Source organism: Macaca nemestrina, chromosome 5 (genome assembly GCF_043159975.1).
Source record: "Macaca nemestrina isolate mMacNem1 chromosome 5, mMacNem.hap1, whole genome shotgun sequence".
In the NCBI taxonomy this organism is placed as follows: Eukaryota; Metazoa; Chordata; class Mammalia; order Primates; family Cercopithecidae; genus Macaca; species Macaca nemestrina.
The window spans coordinates 156,820,751-156,847,320 of NC_092129.1; the positions used below are offsets into that span (position 1 = coordinate 156,820,751).

The 26,570-nt window shown below is 38.9% G+C and overlaps 1 protein-coding gene across 9 annotated transcripts; it reads left to right on the plus strand.

Moving 5' to 3' along the window:
• Window positions 1-779: 779 nt before the first annotated feature.
• On the plus strand, window positions 780-22,508 carry LOC105491657 (zinc finger protein 184). 9 transcript variants are annotated; one of them, XM_024796004.2, is made up of 7 exons: window positions 780-915; window positions 1,456-1,601; window positions 5,970-6,037; window positions 6,874-7,064; window positions 15,797-15,923; window positions 16,260-16,384; window positions 19,974-22,508. In XM_024796004.2, the coding sequence occupies exons 6-7, from the start codon at window positions 16,344-16,346 to the stop codon at window positions 21,958-21,960; spliced, it is 2,028 nt and encodes a 675-aa protein (XP_024651772.2). In that variant the 5' UTR covers window positions 780-915; window positions 1,456-1,601; window positions 5,970-6,037; window positions 6,874-7,064; window positions 15,797-15,923; window positions 16,260-16,343; the 3' UTR covers window positions 21,961-22,508. The 9 variants fall into 9 exon arrangements, with proteins under 9 accessions (XP_024651772.2, XP_011756541.2, XP_011756539.2 ...); XM_011758239.3 differs by having other exon boundaries at window positions 781-915; window positions 16,289-16,384; XM_011758237.2 differs by lacking the exon at window positions 6,874-7,064 and having other exon boundaries at window positions 781-915; window positions 16,289-16,384.
• Window positions 22,509-26,570: the final 4,062 nt, after the last annotated feature.

Below are 26,570 nucleotides of genomic sequence, written 5' to 3' on the forward strand. Positions count from 1 at the left end.
GAGCAACAGAGCTAGACTCCGTCTCAAAATAAATAAATAAATAAAGTTGGTCGCCACTCAATTGAGAGTCGTGAAAACAATTTTAATGGGTAACTACCAGTATTTTCAAAATGACAAAGGAGTAGAACAGAAAATATAAGGTAGAACATGTAATAAAGGTAACGATTGTTTGCGTTTTAAAACTGTGTGCAGACGTGTATTTCTTTTTTTTTTTTCTTTTCTTTTTTGTTTCTTTGAGACGGAGTCTCGCTGTGCCGCCCAGGCTGGAGTGCAGTGGCGCGATCTCGACTGACTGCAACCTCTGCCTCCCGGATTCACGCGGTTCTCCTGCTTCAGCCTCCCGAGTAGCTGGGACTACAGGCGCGCGCCACCACCATAATTCTGGTATTTTTAGTAGAGACGGGGGTGTCACCATATTGGCCAGGCTGAGTCTCGAACTCCTGACCTAGTGATCCACCCAGCTCGGCCTCCCAAAGTGCTGAGATAACAGACGTGAGCCACTGCGCCCGGTCAGTAGACGTGTATTTCTTAAAATCAGTTCAGTCAGACAAGTTTACAATGCACACGCATACCTGAAACAGGAACAAATGACTGGCGGCGAAAATGTGCGGCACTGCGCAGGGCGAACGCGAAACGTTAGCTAAAGCCTCTGGGAAATGAAGTTCAGCAACCTCGTCGCGGAGTGTTCTGGGAACGCTGGTCCAGTGTGCCCGCCCGGCGCCGGCGTGCGGGGCGGAGCGGGGCTCTCTCGTAAGGACCGGAAGTGACCGTTGAAGCCGGTTGTAGGCGTGGAAAGAGGTTGGCGCTCTGGAAGTCCAGCTGCTTCGGCTCCCTGCGTTAGGTCTGGTGGCGGTCAGTGCGCTTCCGGACCCGGGATCAGAGTGTGTGGATCGCTATAAAGGGAGGGGAGCTCAGGTATCACCATGGCAACAGCCAGCCCTCCGGACCCGTGACGTCACCCTTCTGGTTTCGCGCTTAGAGGCCTCTGCGGGAGAAAGCTGGGGAGTCCTCAAAGGGGGCGCACCTCGCCTCCGTCTGTGCGGGGCGGTCCCGCCCTGATCCCTTGGAGGGCTTTGTTCTTTTGTTCTAGCCTAAGGGGAAGTCGGGTGCCGGGCCCCGCCCTGCTTATCCACCTTCCAGCTTTAACGCTCTGCAACAGGTGTGTCTTCGTGTTATCCGACCTCGCAGGGGTGTGAGTCACAAATGTGCACAGAGGGAAGAGACCAGGTCTGTGGATGCCCCGGCCAGATTCTAGGGTGGGCACCAAGGGTTTTTTGGATCTGAGGCAGAACCCGCTTACCCGATCTCCACTCTGTTTTTGTTCATCGGAGTGCCACACGCCTCTCTAGTGCTCTCTTAGGGCACTTCTCTCGTGTAAGACCTCTTGGTCACTTTGCAAGACTCTGATGTGTGATTGTGTGACGTATGCTGCTGACGCCATCCTGTGTTTTTTAGGATAGACAACCTCAGCGTGTTGCAGACTCGCTGCAAGGGGAGCTAGACATCTGAGTCCCAGACTGAGGTATCAGCTGAAGGAACGCTGCCTGGCGAACCCTGGTATTCAAGTTCCAGAGGAACGGGATGAGCTTCTGAGATGGAAGGTAGTGGGGTCGACTTGGGGGAGAGTGGGTTGATGGAGGCTTGAGAACAGTCATGACTGGAGGATCAAATACTTGAGATCAGAGCAGGAGAGCTGGAAGGAAGGAACGGTATGCTTAGGGATTAGCAAAGAAACCGAATTACATTGTAGGGAGAGATTCTTTTTTATAGAGAGATACTTGGGGGAGGAGTTTATTTTTTCTTTCATTCCATTGGGGAATGAAAAGACAATCATTCAGAGTATATGTGATCCCCACATGACTTCTGAATATTAAATATTAAAATTATAATGTTGAAGTCAGAAGGCATCTTGGTAATCATCCCTTCAATGAAAGAGTTAGTTTTGAAATCTCCTTGGCAGATGGCAGTCTGTCAACCCTAGGCCAGAACTAGTGTGGCATTAAACTCGCCATTTTGGGTGCAGACTATTCCCTTGTTGGCTTTCTTTTTTAGTTTGTTATATTAAACAGATGTACTTGTTCCTGTAACTTTTGTGTTGATCTTATTTCTGAGTCCTCCAGAGAAAAAGAAACTGTTCTTAATTTCACACTGCTGCCCTTAAGATACGTGAATTCAGCTGTTACAACTCCGCCTCATAAATTCTAAGCAATATAGCCTCACTTCTTTTAATTGGTCTGTGTGATGTTATCTAGACCTCTTCTCTGAAAACTCTCCTGCTTGTCAGCATTTTTCGTAAAATGCAGTGCCTAATGGTAAACATAGTTCTTTGGATGTGCTTTGAAAAGTACCTGAAAGAATAATGTACTACTTCGTTTGACTGGGATTATACTTCTGCTGTTTGGCATCAGATCACATTTGCTTTAAAAACTATCAGTGATGTACTGTAAACTTTAGATTTTTTTTACATAAACTGCAGTGATCTAGATTTATACCATTTTTGTGTAATGGAATTATTATTATCCTTAATGTCAGGACTTACAGTTATGATTGTCCAATTTTTTGGTCACATGTTTTAGGCTTTCAGAATGATTATGAATCCTAATTTAGTTATTCAGTGTCTTAACTGTCCTTTCCAACTTAATGCCACTAGCAGATTTAATGAATATTCCTTCTATTTCTTCCTACATGTCATTGAACAGGTCAGGGTAAGGACAGAGGCTTATGACGTGTCCCTATAGACTTCCCTCTGCATTGGTGTTGTCTTTACATTCTTTAGGTATGGCTGTGCAATCAAGTTTGGTTTAACCTAACTATTATCATGCAGTCCTTTTTTTGCATTTGTTAAAAATAATATTATTAGAAATCTTAACATTATTCATATTATTCATGTGAATAATGTAGGTTTGGTCCATACTACTCTTCAATTTTTTGTCCTTCAAGTCTTTTTTACAGTAGATTTTTAAAATATATATTTTAAGTTTATCAGAATTAAATCAGTCAAAGTAGTTTCATTAAAAGCCTTTGTTTTTTCTTTATTTTGGGGATTTCTCACAATTTTATCATTAGGATTAACTTTACTGAGCCTCTGTTCCTTGTAATAATTTTTGCAGCACATACTGAGCATTTACTATGCGCCAGGCACACAGTTGGTTTCTGTAACTGTTGCTGTTTTTGGTTCCGTTGGTTGCTGTTACTTGGAATAAAAAGCATCTTACCTGAGACATTTCTCTTGATTCTGTTTTCCTAAAGTCTTAGGTACCTGTCTGTGCATGTAGAACATTTTCTTTCACTGTTAAGAACTTCCAAGATAACATCTTCATTTTTTTTCTTAAGACTTCTGTTACAAAACAGTTTTTCTTTACTGGGCAAAATCAAGTTGAGCATAATAGTTCCCTTTATTGCTTCCTCTGCTTTCTGAGGCATGACAGCATTAAGAATTTCTTGATTAATACATTTTTTACAAAATGAAACTTAACATAGCCAAACAGTTGAAACTGCTTTTCTCCATATTATTCATCACCCCTACTTGCCTAAGCTGTCTATGTCATACTCTTGCCAGCATGGTGCTGCTTTTGTTTTTTTTTCTTTCTTTTGGTTTATCTACAGTTTCCATCAGGTTTCACACTCACGATTATTGCATCACATACAATAATCCATCTCTTAGTCTGTCTCTTTATATCAGATCATTTTGCGTAAATTTTACCCAGCTCTCTTTTAAACAAGGATTGGTCATGAAACCCACACTAGGCCAGTTGGCTCTCTCTGGAATTTGAATCTTGGAACTAAAATCCGATGACACTGACCTATCCTAATGGTTGTATCCCAAAGAGATTGTCCTTGCACCTTAGTGGTACAATTTAGATTCCCTGAAATTACTTGGGTTCTCTCCATTTGATTGTTTAGCTTTTCTTTTTATTCTTCATGTTCCCCACTGTCTTTATATTTAGTCCCTTAGTTGATTTTTTTTTCTTTTAAGTTATATAGTTTTAAGGTCTTATGTCTTCCAGCCCAGCAAGCCTTGGTTAATGCCTAAAATATTGGGTTTCCCTTCTTTTTTTCAGGTGCAAATTCACTTGGCTTATTGCCACTATCTCATGCATCTGTGTGTAGTCATAAATATCCATCTTGACCCTTACCTGTTTTGATTGTTTTTTCTTAGTTTTTACCAAGCATCTCTTACAGCATTGCTAGTCTTTCTACTTCATACCTCATGTCTCATTCAAAGTTTTTTTTTTTTTTGAGACTGAGTCTCACTCTTATCGCCCAGGCTGGAGTGCAGTGGCGTAATTTCAGCTCACTGCAACCTCTGCCTCCCGGGTTCAAGCAGTTCTCCTGCCTCAGGCTCCTGAGTAGCTGGGATTACAGGTGCGTGCCACCATGCCCAGTTAATTTTTGTATTTTTAATAGAGACGGGGTTTCACCATGTTGGTCAGACTGGTCTCAAACTCCTGACCTCAGGTGATCCGCCCACTTCGGCCTCCCAAAGTGCTGGGATTACAGGCGTAGCCACTGTGCCCAGCCAATCTCATTCAAATTTTTATATCCAGAGACATCTTCCCTCGCTAGTATTTCTGCATACATTAAATTTCTAAGAGGAGAAAATTTTTCTTGTTTTACTTCTTTGTGGAAACAGGTGTACCTAGTTTGGTTTTCCTCACCACTATCTCCTCTTCAAGAGGATTTTGAAAGGTATGTTTGTCAGACATTTGCCTCTAGTCTTTTAAAGATGAGAAAATTGAAGCCTAAAGAAGACAAGGGACTTGCATAATTTTACATAATTAATTACCAGGCGAGTCATTTTGAGAATCAGGCTTTCCTGTCAACCAGTACTCTGAATGGATTCCCCCAAGAGCAAAGTTTTTTTTTGTTTTGTTTTGTTTATTAAGGTATAAGTTATATACAGTAAAGCACACAAATACTGTACAGTATATCCCTTTTCAAATTTTTATGTATGTGTAAACTAGTATAACCAAGATATGGAATGTTTCTAATGCCCCAGAAGTATCTTGTGCCTCTGCCCAGTCAGTTATCCCTCCAGAAGTACTATTCTAACTTTCATTACTATAGATCAATTTGGTTGGTTTCTAAACTTAATATAAATATAGTCATACAGTATGCATTATTTTCTGTCTGGCTTATTTTGCTCAACATTATGTTTATGAGATGCATCCATGTTGTTAATTATGTTAGTAGCTCTTTCTTATATTTTGGAGTAATCCATTGTATGAAAATACCATGGTTGTTTATGCTGTGTTCTGTTGAAAGGCATTTGGGTTGTTTCCAGTTCTGAGATATTATGAATAAATCTGCAGTGAAGATCCTTGTACAAGTCTTTGATGGACATAAGCATTTTTATGGATGTAAGGACAGGAGTGGAATTGCTGAGTCATAGGATAGTCATATGTTTAGCTTAGTATAAACTACCAGTTTTCATAAGTGGTTGATACATTTATTCCATATGCCAATCTAAAAAGTTCTAATTGCTTTAAATTCTTGCCAGCAATTAGTATTGACCATGTCTATTTAATTTAAGACATTCTGTTGGGTGGGTAGAGTAAGTAGCATATGTCATTGTGATATTTAATTTGCCTTAATAGCAAAGTTTTCAAAGGGCCTATAAAGACTTTTGGAAAGTAATCGGATTATTTCTTCATATTTTATATGTAGCAGAGAAAAGGCAGCAGAAATAGTTTGCCTCACTTAATAAGGAACATAGATGAGTCATATAATACATATGACTTCTAAGTGTCTAGGTACAAAACTAAATCATAAAGCAATGGTTTACCTCCTGAGCCTACTGAGGAGGGTACCAGGGCCCCAGTTACCTTGTAACTTTTTTTTGCATTCTAAAATGTAAAGGAAATGGCATAGTTTCTGTTATTTTCAAATAGAAGAATAAACGGAATTTATGGATTGCTGGGGATAGCTATATTGAACAGAAGTCATATGGCTCCTGCTTCTTTCCCTAGATCTGTCCTCTCCAGACTCCACCCTTCACCAAGGGGGACATAATCTACTCTCATCAGCCAGTTTTCAGGTAAGATGTGGTTTCTTGAAATGCCATTTTATTCTTTAGAGGGTGATTGTGGTTTTTTTGTTTTGTTTTTTTCTGTTTATCCAAAAATCAATGTTGGCCGTTCATTCTGGGCTCTTATCTGTCTAGTAACCGCATTCCTAACTCTGCCTCTCCAGCTTTAACTAATACATTCACCACTTACCTCTTGCTTAGTATCTTGCTATGCTCCAGGGATGGGAGAGCAAAATAAGTACAAAACTTGATCCTTTTTTTTTTTTTTTTTTTTTGAGTTGGAGTCTCCCTCTGTCACCCAGGCTGGAGTGCAATGGTGGTGATCTCCGCTCACTGCAACTTCCACCTGCCGGGTTCAAGCAATTCTCCTGCCTCAGCCTCCCGAGTAGCTGGGATTACAGGCCTGTACCACCACACCTAGCTAATTTTTTGTATTTTTAGTATAGACAGGGTTTCATCATGCTGGCCATGCTGAGTCTCGAACTCCTGACCTCATGATCCACCCACCTTGGCCTCCCAAAGTGCTGGGATTGCAGGTGTGAGCCACCACGCCCAGCCCCAAAACTTGTTCCTTTAATAGGCCAAAATGACTACTAGAAAATAAAACAGGTAAATATAAGAAAGGTGAAATGAGTAATGTGGATATTAGAGAATGGAAAAATGTATGTGCTCTGGAAGGATTAGGAGAGTTTCATGGAGAATGGCTGATTTGTGATGCCTCTAAAACAATAGGTGACATTTGGATATTTGAACAAGTAAGGTGGTAGGGATGGAGGTATGGATTCTAGGTAGAGAGAAGATTATAAGCACAAGTTCGTAAGTAAGAATTAACAGATGTTACACAGGATTCAGAAAAATATGGAAGAGATGGTTTATGGCAAGTGGTACACAAATGATTGAATGAAGTCAGAATACGAAAGCCTTGAATACCTGGATGAGAAGTTGAAGGCTTTATCGTGTAAGCCATTTATGAACCATTAATGATTTTTAATGGAAGAAAAGTGACCTGGACTGATGGAGAACTTAGACAAAAAAGGTAACAATTGCTCACCAGCCATAATCAACCTCAAGCCCTCCTCCTTCTTAAAATTTTCCCCCTGCTTAATTCCTGTCCCATAACTGAATTTTCTTAACAAAGAAATGGTACCAGTTCTTCCTACTTTCAGCCCAAGTACTTTTGGTATTTTCTATTTAATTGGGGAGTATATTGTGACAGTAAAGTGCACATATTTAAAAATGTATAATTTGATAAGTTTTGACATATATACATTCATGAAACCATTACCACAATCAAGACAGTGAAAATATCCGTAATCAGAGAACATACCTTGTATGACTTGAATCCTTTCAAATTTATGGAGACTTGGTTTTTTGTCCAGAGTGTGGTACATCTTGGTAAACTATCAGTGAGCGCTTGAAAAGAATGTATATTGTGCTATTGTTTTATAGAATGTTCTATAGATGTATTCATTTTCTATTGCTGCTATAATTAATTGCCATAAGCTTAGATGGCATTAAAATAACATTTACTCACAGTTTTAGAAGTCAAAAGTCCAAAATAGATTGTCAGGACAGCATTCTTCTGAAGGTTCTAGGGGAAGAATCTATTCCTTGCCTTTTCCAGCTTCTAGAGGCTGCTGTGTTCTTTGGATTGTGTCTACTTATTGTATCTTCAAAACTAGCACTGTGGCATCTTCAAATTTATCTCTCTGTCTGTCTCTCTCTGACTCTGACTTGTCTTCTATCTTTGTATCTCCTACTCTGATCCGCTTACCTCCCTCTTATAAAGACCCTTGTGATTACCCTAAGCTCACCCATGTAATACAGAATAATTTCCCCACTCAAGGTCCTTAACCTGATCACATTTGTAAAGTCTCTTTTGCCATGTTAGGTAACAAATTCACAGGTTTCAGGGGTTAGGACATGGACATTTTTGGGAGGGCCTTGTTCTGTATACCACAGATATCAGTTTGGTCAACTTGGTTGATAGTGTTGTTCAAGTCTTTTATATCCTCACTGATTTCCCTTCTGCTTGTTTTATCAGTTATTGTGAAAGGGGTATTGAAATCTCAGACTGTTGTAGGTTGATCTGTTTCTCCTTGCTGTTTTACCAATTTTCGCACCATATATTTTGAAGCTCTGTTATTAGGTGCATAAACGTTTAGGATTGTTATGTTCTCTTAATCAGTTGACTCCTTTATTGTTGAGAAATGGTGTTTTTAATGCCTGGTAATATCTTTTGCCTTGAAATTTACTTTGACATATGGTATATATTTTTATATATTTTTGCTTTTAACTTATTCGTATCTTTATATTTAAAGTGAGTTACTTACAAGCAACATGTAGTTGGGTTTTGCCTTTTTTTTTTTGTCTTTGAGATGGAGTCTCGCTTTGTTGCCTAGCCTGGAGTGCAGTGGCGTGATCTCGGCTTACTGCAAACTCCACCTCCCTGATTCACGCCATTCTCCTGTCTCAGCCTCCCCAGTAGCTGGGACTACAGGCGCCCACCACCGTGCCTGGCTAGTTTTTTGTATTTTTAGTAGAGACGGGGTTTCACCATGTTAGCCAGGATGGTTTTGATCTCCTGACCTCATGATCCACCTGCCTTGGCCTCCCAAAGTGCTGGGATTACAGGCGTGAGCCACCCCACCCGGGTTGTGCTTTTTTTTTTTAATCAGATCTGGAAATCTCTGCTTCTTGGGGTGTTTAGACCATTTGTATTCAATATTATCTTACATGTAATGTGTTACATTTAAATATAATGTGACTTTTGATATGGATAAGTCTTTTACCTTGCTGTTTGTTTTCTATTTGTATTGTCTTTTTTCTTTTTTTCCTTCTATTCTTACCTTCTTTTGGATTGAATATGCTTATGATTCTATTTTATCTCCTTCATTAGCTTATTAGCCATAACTCTTTGCTATTTTACTTGTTGCTTTAGGGATTCATATTTGTTTTAATCATCATTTACTTTCAAGTGATAGTCCATTTTACTTAGAATAGTGTATTTACATTCCCCCCCCACCACAATTTTAATGCTATTGTTGCCATATATTTTACTTGTTACATATATTATAAATCCCATAATACTTTGTTATTTCCTTTAAGCAGCCAATTATCTTTGAAAGGTATTTAAATAATAAGAAAATAATTGTGTATAATTATTACAATGCTCATTGTGTAATGACCATTTTTGGTATTCTTTTTTCGTTTTTATAAATCAGTGGTTCACAATTGTGAGTGATTTTGCTCCCCAAGGAGCAATATTTGGGAGTGTTAGGGGACTTTTTTGATTGTCAAGACTTGGTAGGGAGTGCTATTAGCATCCAGTGGGGTAAGGCCAGTGATGTCTCCATACACAGGACAGGCCCCTACACTTATCTAAGAGAATCATCTGGTCCAAAATATCAATAGCGCCAAGGTTGAAAAACCTTGGTGTCGAACCATATTTTCATCTGGTATCTTTTTTTTTTTTCCTGGTTGAAGGACTTCCTTTAACATTTCTTATAGTGTAAGTCTACATGAATAATACTTTCAGGTTTCTATGTCTAAAGAAGTCTTTATTTTGCCTTTGTCTATTAATTCTAGTGTGACAGATTTCTTCTTTTCAGTATTTGATGTTGCTCCAGTGTCTATTATTTCTAACAAAAAAGTTACTGTTGTTTTTATCTTTGTTTTTTATATTTGTGTATCTTTTTTCCTCAGATTACTTGTAAGATTTTTTTCTATCACTGAGTTTGAGCTATTTGATTATGACATATTTTGGTGCAATTTTTTTGTGTGTTATCATCAAGTTTGGAAAATAATCAGCTATTATTTCCTCAAAAATGTTTTTTGGTCCCCTTTCATCTTTCCCCTGCCCCCGACCTGGTACTCCAATTACACATAAAGCAGGCCACTTAAAAGTTCTCCTAGAGCTCCCCAAGACTCTTTTTTTTAAACTTTTTAAAATTTTATTTTGAATAGCTTTGATTTCTGTGTCTTTGAAGTTACTAATCTCTCTCTTCAAAGCTTACTCTTCTGTTAACACTACCTGGTGAATTTTTTTAAATCTCAAAACATTCTCATTTTCAGCTCTAGAAGTTCCATTTAGGTTTTTTTTTTTTTTTTTTTAATGTCTTTCATATCTCTTCCTGATGTTTTGAACATATGGAATACAGTCATAAAAACTTTTGATGTTCTTATCTGTTAACTCTAACATCTCTTCTGGGTTGGTTTCAATTGATTGACTTTTCTCCTTATTATGCATTGTATTTTCCTGCTTCTCTGCATTGCCTGATAATTTTTTGTTTGTTTGTTTGTTTTTGAGACAGAGTCTCACTCTGTCACCCAGGCTGGAGTGCAGTGGCACAATCTCAGCTCACTGCAACCTTTGCCTCCTAGGTTCAAGCAATTCTCCTGCCTCAGCCTCCTGAGTAGCTGGGATTACAGGTGTGTACCACCACGCCTGGCTAATTTTTTTGTATTTTTAGTAGAGATGGCGTTTCGCCATGTTGGTCAGGCTGGCCTCAAACTCCTGACCTTGTGATCCACCCACCTCGGCCTCCCAAAGTGCTGGGATTACAGGTGTGAGCCACCGTGCCCAGCCGCCTGATAATCTTTGATTGGATGCCACACACTGAATTTTACCTTATGGGTTCTGAATTTTTTACATTCATATAAAATATTCTTGGCCGGGCACGGTGGCTCACGCCTGTAATCCCAGCACTTTGGGAGGCCGAGGTGGGCGGATCACGAGGTCAGGAGATCGAGACCATCCTGGCTAACACAGTGAAACCCCGTCTCTACTAAAAATGCAAAAAAATTAGCCGGGTGTGGTGGTGGGTGCCTGTGGTCCCAGCTACTCGGGAGGCTGAGACAGGAAAATGGCGTGAACCCAGCAGGCGGAGCTTGCAGTGAGCCGAGATCATGCCACTGCACTCTAGCCTGGGCAACAGAGGGAAACTCCATCTCAAAAAAAAAAAAAAAAAAAATTTATTGAACCTTATTCTGGGATGCAGTTAAGTTACTGGAAACAGTGTGTTCCTTTCGAGCCTTTTAAGATTTGTTAGGTGGGCTCGGAACAGCATTTAGTCTCAGGCTATTTATTCCCGACTATAGAGGCAGGACCATTCTGAGTATTCTACCCAATGCCTCATGAATTATGAAGTTTTCCATTTTGGCTGAAGTATTTCCAGTCCTTTTTGAGCACTGGTACTGGTCCCATGACTCCTTTTAGATGATTCTTTCACTGGCCTCAGATAGTTTCATCACACCCATGCACAGATTGGTACTTTTCTGAATACTCAAGAGGGAACCTCTGCAGTTTTCCTTGCTTCTCTCTTTGTGTAGCTCTCTCCTCTCCAGTACTGTGTCCTGTGAACTCTAGTCATCTTGATTTTCCAAACTCTCAGCTCTATCTCTTCAGTTCCAGAAATCTGCTGGGCTACTCCTAGGTTCCACCTCCCTACACCAGTGTTTAGAAACTCTCAAGGCAGTAAACTAGAGCTATTATAGGGCTCACATCATTTGTTTCCTGATTCTCAGGGATCACTTTTCTTTGTTACCTGAGGTTCAGTGTGTTGGAAACTTTTGTTTCATTTTGTCTGGAATGTATTATTTCATGTAGGAGAGTAAATCCAATTATTGTTAATTCCATCTTGGCCACAGCTTGATCCTGTTGACATCTGTATTTTGAACTGTAAGCAATGTTAGGGCTGATCTAGTGTAGCATTACTCTAGGGCTGTGTTTCAGGGACCCATGACCATGCTTTAGTTCAGTGATTTGTTGGAATGATTCATATGACTCAGTAGCATAAATCATGGCTAAAGAATATTACAGCAAAGCATACAAAAGAGGATCAGAAGGAAAAGGGTATTCATAAGCAGAGTCCAGAGAAATCAGGTACAGGCTTCCGAGCCCTCCCTCTGTGATGATCATACAGATGCACTTTCTCTGTTATTGTGAGCCACAGAAACAAGAAAAATGTCTACCCAGAGAATCCTGCTTGAGTCTTAGAGTCCAAATTCATAAAGGTTGCTGATCACGTTGGCCTTTACCTGCCATATGACCAGCTATAGTATAGACCCCACACTCGGCACCTGGTACACGTCATAAATTTCCATGTTTCTTTAAACGATGTTGACAGTTTGGTACAACTTGTCCCAGTGCACTGGGCACACAGAATAACATCATTAATCAGTGACTAGGCACACAGAATTATGTCAGTAATTAGTGACCATGGAAGTGTTCAAAGGTTTAGTTTTCGGAGCTTGTTCAAGGGTCAGAACCAAGGATCTAGGCGTCCCTGGAATTTAGCAAGGAATGAGCCAACCAGACCTGCTGCTTATGCCCTTTCCTCACAGTCTGGACTTGTCCTGCTCCTAAAGTGTCCTGGAACTGTTTGTGGGAGCCGGCTGTGCACATAACTTCTCAGTTATGTCATGTTGGTAACTTTGCATTGCCCATGGAGATTGTATTTACACCAGATTTGTGATATTCCTTTTCTCTGTAGCTCCCTCCTCTCCAGTATCTATCCTGCAGATTCCCTGCTTCAGTAGTTCTGAACTTTCAACTTGGTCTCCTCAGCTCAGTAAGACCACTGCTTTGGTAGAGCTCTGCCTCTCTGCTCTGCAGTCTGGAGAGTTCCTCAGGCAAAAAGTTAAGGGGATTTTGGGACTCATGTTAGTGTTTCCCTTCTCTCCGTATCACTTCTGTCCTGCCTGCTGTTCAACATATGAAAACACTTGTTTCAGATATATTGTTCAGTTTTATTTATATTGGAAGAACTAGTCCAGTTGCTTTGTCATGGTTAGAGGGAAAAGTCCTAATGATTTAATATATTTATATGTTTTAAACAAAGTTAATGCTCTCTCACTTAGTTTTAAATACATAGCAATAAAAAAAAGCAGGAAGTTCCCTGCATTGCCTGTAGGTCCCACTACCCAGTCCCACCAATAGTATTTGGTTGAGTATTCTTTCAGATTTTTTTCTGTTCATTTACATATAAACTTTCTTCCTATTCATAAAAAGAAAAGTAGGATCATACCCTAGAGTGCAGTGGTATGATCATAGGTCACTGCAACCTCGAACTTCTGGGCAGAAGCAATCCTCCCACCTCAGCTTCCTGAGAAGCCGAGACTACAGGTGCGTGCCACCACACCCAGCTTATTTCTATTTTTATCTTTAGTGCCAATGAGGTCTCACTATGTTGCGCAGGCTGGTCTTGAACTCTTGGGCTCAAGCAGTCCTCCCAGCTCGGCCTCCCAAAGTGTGGAGATTGCAGGTGTGAGCCACAATGCCTGTCCTCCTGTGTACATATTTTCTAATGAGTACATATTATACCTCATTTGATAACTATCTATATAAAGTGTCTTAGTATGGGTGTACCATATATTTTTTAACCACTATCCTATTAATGGACATGTAAGTTTGATTTTTTTTTCCTTCCACACAAATGATGTTGAAATGGCAATTGTACATATGTCTTTGTACCTAGAAGAGTTTTCTGAAGAATAAATTCCTAGAAGTAGGATGACTGGATCGAATGGTATATCCGTTAAAGTTTTGATAGATCTTGTCAGATTGCCCCCTAGATAGATTGCATTTGGGTTCTCTTTCCACTATAGTATACATGAGCACTTCAGCAGTGTTACCCAGTCTGATATTTTACTGTTTAACTGTATTTTTAGGGGAGGGGAGCATCTTTTCATGGTTTCACATTTTCCACGGTGACTTGCTTATTTGGGTTGTTGGCCTTTATTGTTGCTATTTTTGTGGGTAGTTGATCCCTTCTTTTCCCCTTTTCCCCTTTAATTTTTAGTTGACATGTAATAATTGTACATATCCATGGGATACAGAGTGATATTTTGGTATGTGAATACAATGTGTAATGATAAAATCAGGATAATTAACATATCCACCACCTTGAACATTTATCACTTCTTTGTGTTGTGAATATTCCAAATCCTTACTTCTATTTTCTTGTAATTATACACAAAATTATTGTTAACCATATTCACCCTATAGTGCTATAGACACTGGAACTTATTCCTTCCATCTACCTGTAACTTTGTAACTGTTAGCCAGTCTTTCCCTAACCTTCCCTCCTCACTACCCTTCCCAGCCTCTAGTAAGCACAGTTCTACTCTCTATGAACTCATTTTGTTTTTGTTCCTACATGTGAATGATAACATGCAATATTTATCTTTCTATGTCTGGCTTATTTCACTTAACATAATGTCCTGCAGGTTCATCCATGTTACCACTAATGACAAGATTTTATTCTTTTTTTTAATGGCTGAATGGTATTCCATTGTGTATATACACCACATTTTCTGTATCCATTCATCTGTTGATGGACATTTAGGTTGATTCTATATCTTAGCTTTTGTCAATAAAGCCGTAGCAAACATGGGGATGCATGTGTCTCTTTGGTATACTGATTTCCTTTACTTCGGATAAATACCCATTAGTAGGATTGCTGGGTCATATGGTAGTTCCATATTTAGTTTTTTTGAGACAGTGCCAAACTGTTTTCCATAATGGTTGTACTAATTTACCTTCCTACCAGTGGTGTATCCTTGCCAGCATTTGTTATTTTTTTTTTTTTTTTTTTGTCTTTTTGACTAACTGGGGTGAGATATCTCATTATGATTTTGATTTGCCTTTAGTGATGTTGAGCATTTTTTCATATATTTGGGCGTTTATATGTCTTCTTTTGAGAAATGCTTATTCAGATACTTCATCCACTTTTTAATGGTACTATTTATTTATTTGCTGTTGATTTGAGTATATTCTGGATATTAGTCCCTTGTGAGATGAATAGTTTGCAAATATTTTTGCCCCTTCTACAGGTTGTCTTGAACTCTGTAGGTTTTTTTTTTATTGTGCAGAAGGTTTTTTTAGTTAAATTGCCTTTTGTTTATGATGTCTGATAGATGTTTTACATTGTTATGTGGTTGTATCTATCAGTCTGTCTCTCCATCATGTAAATTTTGCTTTCCAGATTTCAAGCTTATACAAATATTTTCCTGCTTTTTATTCTATATTATTTTGACTTTTTCTTTAAAATTTCATCTTTAGGTTGGCAGGAATTTTTGTGTGTGTTGTGAAGTAAGGATCTCACCTTAATCTTTTTTTCATAGACAGTTGTTTGTTATGGCATGATTTAGTGGCTAATCCATCTTAACTAATTTAACTTTTAGCTTTTAACTTACTTTTAAATTAAATAATTAACTTTTAACCAATTTGAAAACAGCTTAATGCCTTTCAACTCTTATAAATATGAGTCTATTTCTGGATTTTCTATTTTATTTCATTTTGTTTTATTCCAAACTAGGCCATTTTTTAATTACTTTATCTTTTGAAATGTATTAGGGCAAGTCTTTCCACCTCTCTTTTTCAAAAAACCTTTGGGTGCTCTTGCACATTGTAGGTAGTAAAAAATATTATTGATGATAATAGTTAAACCATTAATACTTAACATATGTTGGAACACAGGGATGATGATGGTAATGATGATGATGAAGGACAACAATGGCCATATTGACTGAGCACTTATTATATGCCAGATGTTAAATTAAGCATTTCACCTGGAATGTTTTATTTAATTCTTACAATAACCCAATGGATGAGGCACTGTTTTTACATTTATTTTATAAAGGAGAAAATGTCAAGATTATTTTGCAGACATCCTATAGACTGCCTAACTTCTGTCAGTATTGCTAACTTTACCCCTTTCCTAAGTAAAGGCTTATGGCTAAGCAGAAATATGTTTGGTATTTCAGGAATCAGTGACTTTTAAGGATGTGATAGTGGACTTTACCCAGGAAGAATGGAAACAGCTGGACCCTGGCCAGAGAGATTTGTTCAGAGATGTGACATTGGAAAATTATACACACCTGGTCTCTATAGGTAAGGATAACTTCTCCGAGTTAATATCAAGGGGTGTTCAGGAGGAGGGCTCTCTCGTGCTCAGGGGAGTTTGCCTTTAAGTTTAGTAACCAACAATTTCTAAATTTCTAAAGTTTTTGAAAAGGTTTCTAGCATCCTAGCAAGCAGAGGACAAAATAATAATTTTCCTGAACCCAGATCAGTTCCCAAATTATACTCCCACCATGTCTGGGAACTGGTAACATAACACTGAAGGTTGATATGTTATCCACTTCTATCAGGTTTTTACTACATGTCATTTCTTCTAAAGACAAAGCGGTGATTGAATTCTGATATGTTACTTTTCCCTTACTGCAGGTTTCTTTCTTTTTTTCCCTAATGAACAGGACTCCAAGATTCTAAACCTGATGTGATTTCCCAGTTAGAGCAAGGGACAGAGCCATGGATCATGGAGCCAAGCATTCCAGTAGGTACCTGTGCAGGTAAGTCATGGATGCCAGCAGATGAATATCATTAACTCTGACTGTCAGCCTGATAAGAGAGGATTTTATGTCTGAAGTGTAGATGTATTTTCTTCCCTTTAAAGTATTTCCTATGGAGAAATGGGAAAGCATCTGTTTTCTGGACTTTCTTATGCTTTGTTATGTCACTAATTGTTGCAATATATATTCTATGTTATAGAACATAGATTCTATGTTATAAATGTCCCTTTTTGAGATGTCCTTCCTACCGTTTTACGAAATCCACCTCTCATACTGGACTCTGCATTACATCTCTTTCTACTTCCTTTAGGACCATGATCTCATAATTATCACCATACTTTTCAGTCCTTACAATTTTTTATTTTGGGTCTACAGGCTCCATTCCTAGTACTTTTACCTAGAAATACCTAACCTGTATTTCCAAATACATTTACTCCACAATATGAATCTTTATGGTCACTGTTCAGTTTCTCTTTTCTTTCCCAACCAAACTCAACAAAAATGAATTGCATACCTGCAGGCTTTATTTCTTTATCACCTAATTCTTTCCTAGTAACATGTATAGCTTCTGATTTTTTTTTTCTTTTTTTGAGACAAAGCCTTACTCTGTTGCCCGGGTTGTAGTGCAATGGCGTAATCTTGGCTCACTACAGCTTCTGCCTCCCAGGCTCAAGCCATCCTCCCACCTCAGCTTCCCGAGTAGCTGGAACTACAGGTGCATGCCACCATGCCTGGCTAATTTTTGTATTTTTAGTGGAGACAGGGTTTCACCTTGTTGCCCAGGCTGGTCTTGAACTCCTGGGCTCAAGTGATCTACTCCCCTCAGCCTCCCTAAGTGCTGCAATTACAGGTGGGAGCCACTGCACCTAGCTAGCTTCTGATTTTATCACTTTATCATACAGTTTTTGAAATTATGAATAACTTTCTTCTAAATCATCAGTTTTCAAACTGCGTGAAGTAACCTAAGGATCTGACCCTAGAAAAATAAACAAACCTAGTCATTCTAGGTAAGGGATACATCTCTAGAGTTAATGGGATGTAGGTGAGGTTCTTCTTTATGGGGGAAAATTGTGTGCCATGTTCAAACTTTAGCAAGTTTCTAACTGGAGTACCACTCAGAGATTTTTTTTTTTAAATAGGCAGTTAGGTGTTATGAATGTTCAACAGGATTACATAGAATGTAACATCTCCCCAACCCCCACCCTGCCTCCAACCATGAATACTTTTTATTCATATCACATCTGTAAAATCTTTCTCTTAGAATGGTTTCATGGGACATACTTTAAAAAGCTTAATTTTTTAAAAAAGAAGAACTTTAATAACTGGGGCTTATGGTTAGTTAACTTTTGGAAAAAGCAAGTTGTCAAGTTTTATCACAAACTAAAAATGAAGTTTTACTTGACCAGATAGAAAACCGTTTTAAACCATTTAAATGTGTATTGAAAAACTTATGCTTTTCAAAAAATACTTTTTACCAAAAAGATTTATTTAGGCAAAAATAATAACCCCCACACCCCATGTTGCATAGATAATTTATATAGTTCCAGTTACCTGGTCAGTGAACAGAAGGCAAGCACTTGAGATACTTAGCTCCATTCTATTGGTTACTTTTTATTGCTGGAATTTGACCTGATGATGATTGTCTTGGTAAATCAGCCCTCAATCCTATCTTTATCAGCATCTAGAATAGATTTATTCTTAGCTGGTGAGTTGGCTACTTTTGTCTTTATAAAAATGATGTATACTTTTGTAGACATCTCTACAGGTAGTGATATTGTGACAGTACCTACATTGAGGTGGCCACTAACCCTGGGCCTAGTCTACATAATTTCCCTTATCCTCTTTATTGCCATCTTCTCGGAGCTGTCTTGATGATCTTCACCCTCAGAATCATGATCTATAACCCTGATATGTATCTGTCTCACTGGTCTACCTTGTTTTCTTGTCCCCTGGTTGTCAACACCCTCGATTACTTTTCCACACATGGGATGTCAGAATACTATGGTCAATGTCTGTAGACTTTGCATGTAGTAAAGGGAGAATTGCTTTCTGCAATAGGGATGGTATTTTTCAATCTGATCTTTGGGAACTTTCTCCATCCCTTCATTTTTTGCCCTGCCCCTTGTATTCTAGTACTTCTGTTGGTTATTGAGTAGAGGAGATGATGACATAGATAATATTGGCCATGGTCTGTTTCATGTTGCCTTTGAGTGGAACTCCAACCAGGGTTGGAGATCTGCCACTTCCATGCACTCTTCTTTAGCAGCATCAGACTCCATGGTCTCCATATCTTTCATTGTGAAGTACTTCCAGAGGTGTTCTTTATGGCTACCTGCTGTGCAAACATACCTTCCTTGGTGTCATTTCTGTTGATGAAAACATATTTATTTCTTGAACAATCGGCTGTTTCCAAAGCCTGTATTGTTTTGATCTTGTCCCTCCTGTAGAAATTCTACTGCTGTGAGGCTGCCTACACTAATACATGCTTTGCTATTACCCGTAGTGCCAGGTGTGGAGGGGATGCTAGGCAGCTCTGGGGTCTGCCCCACTGCTCATGCTTGCAGTGATAGTAGTAGTGGTAGTAATAGTGACTGGGCTTGCAATATGGGAAAGATTCAGGATCCTCTGGGGTCTGCTGTAAACTTCTGATACCACTGAAACTGAAGAAATGCTGTTTTAAACGCAGCCTTTGTTCTTTAAGGATATTGCCAGCATTGACTACCCTGCTGCTTTTAGTTGTCATCTCTCTTGTTTTGGGCAACATTTTACTTCCTGATTATGTACTGTCCTGGTTGCATTTCTTCTGTTGTTTTGTGTGTTTGCTGATAAACTGCTTTCTTTCATTAGTATTTTTGTTAATTCTGTTACCCTGACTATTCTCAAGGATCTTCCCTCTGCCTCTGCTCTTTGTCACATATTTTTCTAAGGCTTTAGCTATTGTTGTCCTTCCTTTTTTGAGCTGATACTTTCCATCCTACATTTGAACATCCTTGTTATTCTGATGTTGGCATCTTTCACTTCTACAAACACTACTATAGTCCAGCTCTCCATTACTTTTCTTAATTCTCAAAATGCCTAGACTTGAACTTGTTAGTTTCTCCCTGCTGAAGTATTTCCTCTACTATTTACAATTCTTCCCATATCTAGCAATGATGTGATTATTTCTTCAGTGTTCCAGGCTAAAACACATGGGGTCTTAGCTAATAAATCTTTCCTGTTTGTTCTGTCTTTAAATCATGGTTCTTGGATTTTTTGTTTTGTTGTTTATTAGCAAGGAATCCCAATTCAAACTGCCCCCTTCAGATTCAGTTCATCTCTGTCTACTCTTAGCCATCTCTGTTGTCACCTTTTTAATCAACTATTATCTTAAATGTATTTCCTAACTGGTTCTTAGAGATTATCTACGAAATTGAATTAGACATTCTTTTGCCACTTTCGTATTTTATTTATAATTCTCCTTAGCTCTTTCCAACTTTCTCCCCAAATAATATGGCTATATATTTGAAAACCATTAGAATTTTCAAGGGATTTATTTTTTAGTATCATTATATTAATTCCCACAATAGCAGTTTATTTTTTCTCTATTCAGAGAACACTGGAATTTTCTTTTTCTTTTAGACTGGGAGACAAGACTTGAAAATAGTGTGTCAGCCCCAGAGCCTGACATTTCTGAAGAAGAGCTATCTCCAGAGGTAATAGTGGAAAAACACAAAAGAGATGATTCTTGGAGTTCCAACTTGCTAGAAAGTTGGGAATGTGAAGGCAGTTTAGAGAGGCAGCAAGCAAACCAACAGACACTGCCAAAGGAAATAAAGGTAACTGAAAAGACAATACCCAGTTGGGAAAAAGGCCTTGTAAATAATGAATTTGGGAAAAGTGTCAATGTGAGTTCAAACCTTGTAATACAAGAACCATCTCCAGAAGAGACCTCTACGAAAAGAAGCATCAAACAGAATTCAAACCCAGTTAAAAAAGAGAAATCTTGTAAGTGCAATGAATGTGGGAAAGCTTTTAGTTATTGTTCAGCTCTTATTCGCCATCAGAGAACACATACTGGAGAAAAACCCTACAAATGTAATGAATGTGAAAAAGCTTTCAGCCGGAGTGAAAACCTTATAAACCATCAAAGAATTCATACTGGAGATAAACCATATAAATGTGATCAGTGTGGAAAAGGCTTCATTGAGGGTCCATCTCTTACTCAACATCAAAGAATTCATACTGGAGAAAAACCATATAAATGTGATGAATGTGGGAAAGCCTTTAGTCAGAGGACCCATCTTGTTCAGCATCAGAGAATTCATACTGGCGAGAAGCCATATACTTGTAATGAGTGTGGAAAAGCCTTTAGCCAGAGAGGCCATTTTATGGAACATCAGAAAATTCATACAGGAGAAAAACCTTTTAAATGTGATGAATGTGATAAAACCTTCACCAGGAGCACACACCTTACTCAACATCAAAAAATTCATACCGGAGAAAAAACCTATAAATGTAATGAATGTGGAAAGGCCTTCAATGGGCCCTCAACTTTTATCCGTCATCATATGATTCATACTGGTGAAAAACCGTACGAATGCAATGAATGTGGGAAAGCCTTCAGCCAGCACTCAAACCTCACTCAGCATCAAAAAACACATACTGGGGAGAAACCCTATGATTGTGCAGAATGTGGAAAATCTTTTAGTTACTGGTCATCCCTTGCTCAACACCTGAAAATTCATACTGGAGAAAAACCTTACAAATGCAATGAATGTGGAAAGGCCTTCAGTTACTGCTCATCCCTTACTCAACATCGGAGAATTCACACGAGAGAAAAGCCCTTTGAATGCAGTGAATGTGGAAAGGCTTTCAGTTATCTCTCAAACCTTAATCAGCATCAGAAAACTCATACTCAAGAGAAAGCTTATGAATGTAAAGAATGTGGGAAAGCTTTTATTCGGAGTTCATCTCTTGCTAAGCATGAAAGAATTCATACTGGAGAGAAACCCTATCAATGTCATGAATGTGGGAAAACCTTCAGTTATGGTTCATCCCTTATTCAGCATAGGAAAATCCATACTGGAGAACGACCTTACAAGTGTAATGAGTGTGGGAGAGCATTCAACCAGAACATACACCTTACACAACATAAGAGAATTCATACAGGAGCCAAGCCTTATGAGTGTGCTGAGTGTGGTAAAGCCTTTCGACATTGTTCATCTCTTGCTCAACATCAAAAAACTCACACAGAAGAAAAACCCTACCAGTGTAATAAATGTGAAAAGACCTTTAGCCAGAGCTCCCATCTAACTCAGCATCAACGAATTCACACTGGGGAGAAGCCCTATAAGTGCAATGAATGTGACAAAGCCTTTAGCCGGAGTACTCATCTGACTGAACATCAGAATACTCATACTGGAGAGAAACCTTATAACTGTAATGAATGCAGAAAGACTTTTAGCCAGAGCACATATCTCATTCAGCACCAGAGAATTCATTCAGGAGAGAAGCCTTTTGGATGTAATGATTGTGGAAAATCCTTCAGATATCGCTCTGCTCTCAACAAACATCAGAGACTGCATCCTGGCATATGACAATTCCAGGAACATCATAAATTTAGGGGATATATTTAGTTTGTCCTTTTGTTAAGTACTGAAGAATCAGAGTGGATTTAGAAACTGCTTGAAATCTTTTAAATTTTCACTATCATGTTATGGAATGGAAAGTACATTGGGCTGAACTAATCCAATTGTTATTAAGCCACTTTGTGGCATTAGAAAACTCTACTGTTTTAAGCTTTAGTTTCCTTTATGGAATGAAGGATTTGGAGTAGATTATTTCAAAAGTAGTTTGGAGTTTTATAATCAGTTTTGAATATTTGCAATATTTTCTTGAATGGGTTTACTATACATCAGCATTTTGCTGTGTTGCATCTAGAATGTGTACGTTTATGCATGTTTTGCCAATAGAATTTGTGCTTCAGTAACTAGATTGGAGATCTAGTATGCTCCTGCTCTAATGCGTTTACATTGTTTAGGTAACTGGTTCCTAATAAAAAATTGTAAAATACCCTCAAATTAACAATTCAGTTGCATATAATAGCCTAACTCAGTAAGAATATTAAAACTTACTATTCTTCTTCTTCTAGTCTGTTTTTAATATTTTAGGAGTTTACCACAACAGAGGTCCGCTTCTACAACTTAAACTGGTGTTATTTTACCCTGGTTGCATATTGGAGTCCCCTGGTGTCTTAATTTGTGCTGTTGTGTTAAATTACAATAGACTAGGTATCTTAAACAATAGAAATTTGTTTAAAGCTGGAAGAGGCTAGGAAGTCCAAGATCAAGGTCCTAGCAGATCCAGTGTCAGACAAAGGCCCATTTCCGTTTGCAAACACCTGTCTTCTTCTTGTGTTCCTCCATGGTGCTAAGCAGAGACAGAGCAACCTCTCATATCTCTTTATAAGACTACTAATCCCATTGGTGAGGGCTCTACCCTTATGACCTAATCACCTCCCAAGGCCCCCCTCCTAATACCATCACATTGCCAATTAGGCTTTCAACATAGAAATTTGGAGAGAACCTATTAAGTCCATAACACCTGGAGAACTCTACAAAATTATCTTGCCAACGCCCTACAACTCCAGAGACTAATTTAATTGCCTTAGGAGATAGGACCCAGGCATCAGTATTTTTTCGTAAATTTCTAATGTATATACTAGAAAGAAAAATTGGCTTGTATTTGTATTGACAGTCAGTGAGATTACAGAAGTTCACATGATCCTGGTTTTTGTATCTCCTTTTTGTGTTTCTCAAAAACATCTCTGCTAGCTATTCCAGACCACATTCCTGTTTTCCCAAAGCAGATGGATTTACAGTTGCTCCTTTTGCTTAGACATGTTTATCTAACTACACTTTGGTGAACTAAATCACATATTTACCATTTTTTTTCTCCTTACCTCTATTTTAAGAGCAGAGGGAGGAAGTTATTTTAAACTATTTCTTAATCTTTTTTTCTTGATTGTTATATACACATCATATATGCCATAAACATCTAGTATAATACCAACATTAGCTTCTTAATATTTACCATACTGAGAGAGTAGAGCAAAGTTAAAATCTTTTTTTTTTTTTTTAATTTAAGAGACAGAGTCTTTCTCTGTCACCCAGGCTGGAGTGCAGTAGCATAATTATAGCTTACTGCAGCCTCAAACTGGGCTTAAAGCATGCTCCTGCCTCAGCCTCCCAAGCAGCTGGAACCGTAGGTGCATGTCACCATGCCTAATATTTTAAAATTTCTGTAGATATGGGGTCTGGCTCTGTTGCCCAGGCTAGTCTCCAACTCCTGGCCTCAATCCTCCTGCCTTGACCTCCCAAAGTGTTGGTATTACAGGTGTAGCCGCCACCCTTAGCCCCAAATTAAAATAAAAAAGGGAGAATTGGCAGAAGTTATAACTTTTTCCTTGAAGTTGTAATTAATTCAGAAAAATAACAGAGGGATTCCATTTACCTTACAGATTTAACATTTGCTAACAAACTGCCCAGAAATAAAAAGACATCGGAAGTTACCAGTAAAGCCAGCCACTTCTTTATGAGGCAAGGAATTGTCTACTAGTAACAAAAAGTTCTAATACCTTCATGTGTAATTTATTTGGATGTTTCAGTGTCCAAGATTGGGCATATTAGAGACTAAGCATTTTCTTTTAGGTCCTAGATTGGCACTTTCCATGTCTGCCAGATTATAGATATTAAACCACTTGAGTAGTTTTTGCTAAATGACTGTGAGGGAAGCAGAAAAGAGAGAAAATGTCACATAACTTAGTCACTCATCCTTAAACATTTGAGTTTTCATTAAAAATCATTCAACCACAGCCAGTGCTTATGAGGTGGCTGAATGTATTATAGTTGCAGGGGTTCAGAAATAGACAAAGCAAAATATTCTGTTGTAGAGCTCACATCCTATTATAAAGAAAGTTGTAAAATGCCAAGGGTGATAAACAGAAAATAAAGCAGGGTGAAGGGCTTGGGCAAGACTTCCATCATGGGTTGTGGTGGTGCTATTGTAGATAGAATGGTTAGGAAATGCCTTTCTTGGGTTCATATGCTTGATGGGGGGGGGGGGGGGGAAAGGAAATTTATTTCTAATGACTTGTCATTGGAGCACACACTTGGAGGTAGTGAAGGAATAAACTAGGTAGATATCTGAGAGGATAACATTCCAGGCAGAGGGACTAGGAGCCACAAGTGTCCTGAGATAGGAGCATTTGGCAGTTTCAGAAACACTGGCTGGATTGTAATGAGTGAGGGTAGGAGATAAGGTCACAGAGAGAGCTGGGGTTGCAGTTCCTCGGGACTTTCTTGGCTATGGTAAGGATTTAGTATTTTATTCAGAATGAGATGGCAAGTCATGGGAGAGTGTTGGGCACAGATTTGAATTGTTTAAAAAGGGTCACTTGCTATAATGTAGGGAATAAATTATAAAGGGTTAAGAGTACAGGCAGGGAATTTAGTTGGAATGCTAGTAGTCCAGGTAAGATCTAATGGTGGCTTAAACAAAGATATTGTTGACAAAACGATGGGAAGTAGTTGGACTGAGGCTCTCTTTTGAATATATAGCAGATAAAGTTTGCCTATGGTTTAGCTATAAAGGTGAGAGAGAAGTTAGGGTGGCTTAAAGGACTTCGGCCTGAGCAACTTGAAAGGATTTGCCATGTACTGAGATAGAGAATACCAAGTACACAGTAGGTTCACAGAGGGGATGAGGAATCAGAATTCAGTTTGGCAACTTTTTAACTCAATAAAAGAAACAAAATAACACAAAATATAATTGTGCAAAGTGAATATATCTTGAAAATTATCATCTAGGTCAAGAAATGGAGCACTACTGGCATTCCAGTAGTGCTATTTCACCCCTCAAATCACAGCCTTTTTCTTCTTCCCCAAAGGTAACAATTATCCTGAGTATTAATTCCAACAATTAGATATGGTGAGGGCCTTTGTGCTACGTTATCTGATGGCAGAAGGCATCACATGATGAGAAAGGGTAAAAGTGTGTGAGACAGAAAAACGGGCCAGACACCCATGATAACTAAGTCACTCCTGTGATAATGGTATTAATCCCTTCATGAGGGCAAAGCCCTTATGACCTAATCAGCTTTTGTTTGCTTGTTTTTTTGAGACAGGGTTTCACTCTTGTCACCCACGCTGGAGTGCAATGGCATGATCTTGGCTCACTGCAGCCTCTGCTTCCTGGGTTCAAGCGATTCTCCTGCCTCAGCCTCCCGAGTAGCTGGGATTACAGGCGCCTGCTGCCATGCCCAGCTAATTTTTGTATTTATAGTAGAGAAGGGGTTTCACCATGTTGGCCAGGCTGGTCTTGAACTCCTGACCTCAGGTGATCCACCCCCTCAGTCTCCCGAAGTGCTGGGATTACAGGCGTGAGCCACCGCGCCCGGCCGACCTAATCACCTTTTAAAGGTCCAACCTCTTAAAACCATCACAATGGCAATTAAATTTCAACGTGAATTTTGGAGGAGACACTCAAACCATAGCATTTTGCCCCTGACCCTCAAAACTCATGTTCTTCTCACATAGAAAATACATTCATTCTATCCCAGTAGTCCCCAAATTCTTAACTCATTCCAGCACCAACTCAAAAGTCCAGAGTCTCATCTGAATCAGATGTGGGTTGTACTCAAGGCATGATTTATCCTGAGGTAAATTCTCTCCATTCATGAGCCTGTGAAATCAAACAAGTTACCTATTTTCCAAAACCCAATGGGGAAAACATTAAGCCTTTTTTATTTATTTATTTATTTATTTATTTATTTTTGAGATGGAGTCTCACTCTATCACTTAAGAGGGAGTGCAGTGGCGTAATCTCCTGCCTCAGCCTCCTGAGTAGCTGGGATTACAGGCACTTGCCACCACGCCCAGCTAATTTTTGTGTTTTTAGTAGAGACAGGTTTCACCATGTTGGCCAGGCTGGTCTCAAACTCCTGACCTCAAATAATGCACCTGCCTCGGCCTCCCAAAATGCTGGGATTACAGGCATGAGCCACTGTGCCTGGCCAACATTAAGTCCTAAAGTGGGAGAATAATCTCCTTTGACTCTTTGTCCTACATCTAGGGGTTGGGGTTGGGCAGCCAAGCCCTCAGGCAGTCCTGCTCCAATGGTTCAGTCCATGCAGTAACTGTCATGGGTC

Coding starts and splice junctions, on each gene's coding strand:
- LOC105491657 (XM_011758236.3), top strand. Junction 15,924..16,288: donor TACACACCTGGTCTCTATAG/GTAAGGATAACT, acceptor CCTAATGAACAG/GACTCCAAGATTCTAAACCT. Junction 16,385..20,002: donor TCCAGTAGGTACCTGTGCAG/GTAAGTCATGGA, acceptor TTTTTCTTTTAG/ACTGGGAGACAAGACTTGAA.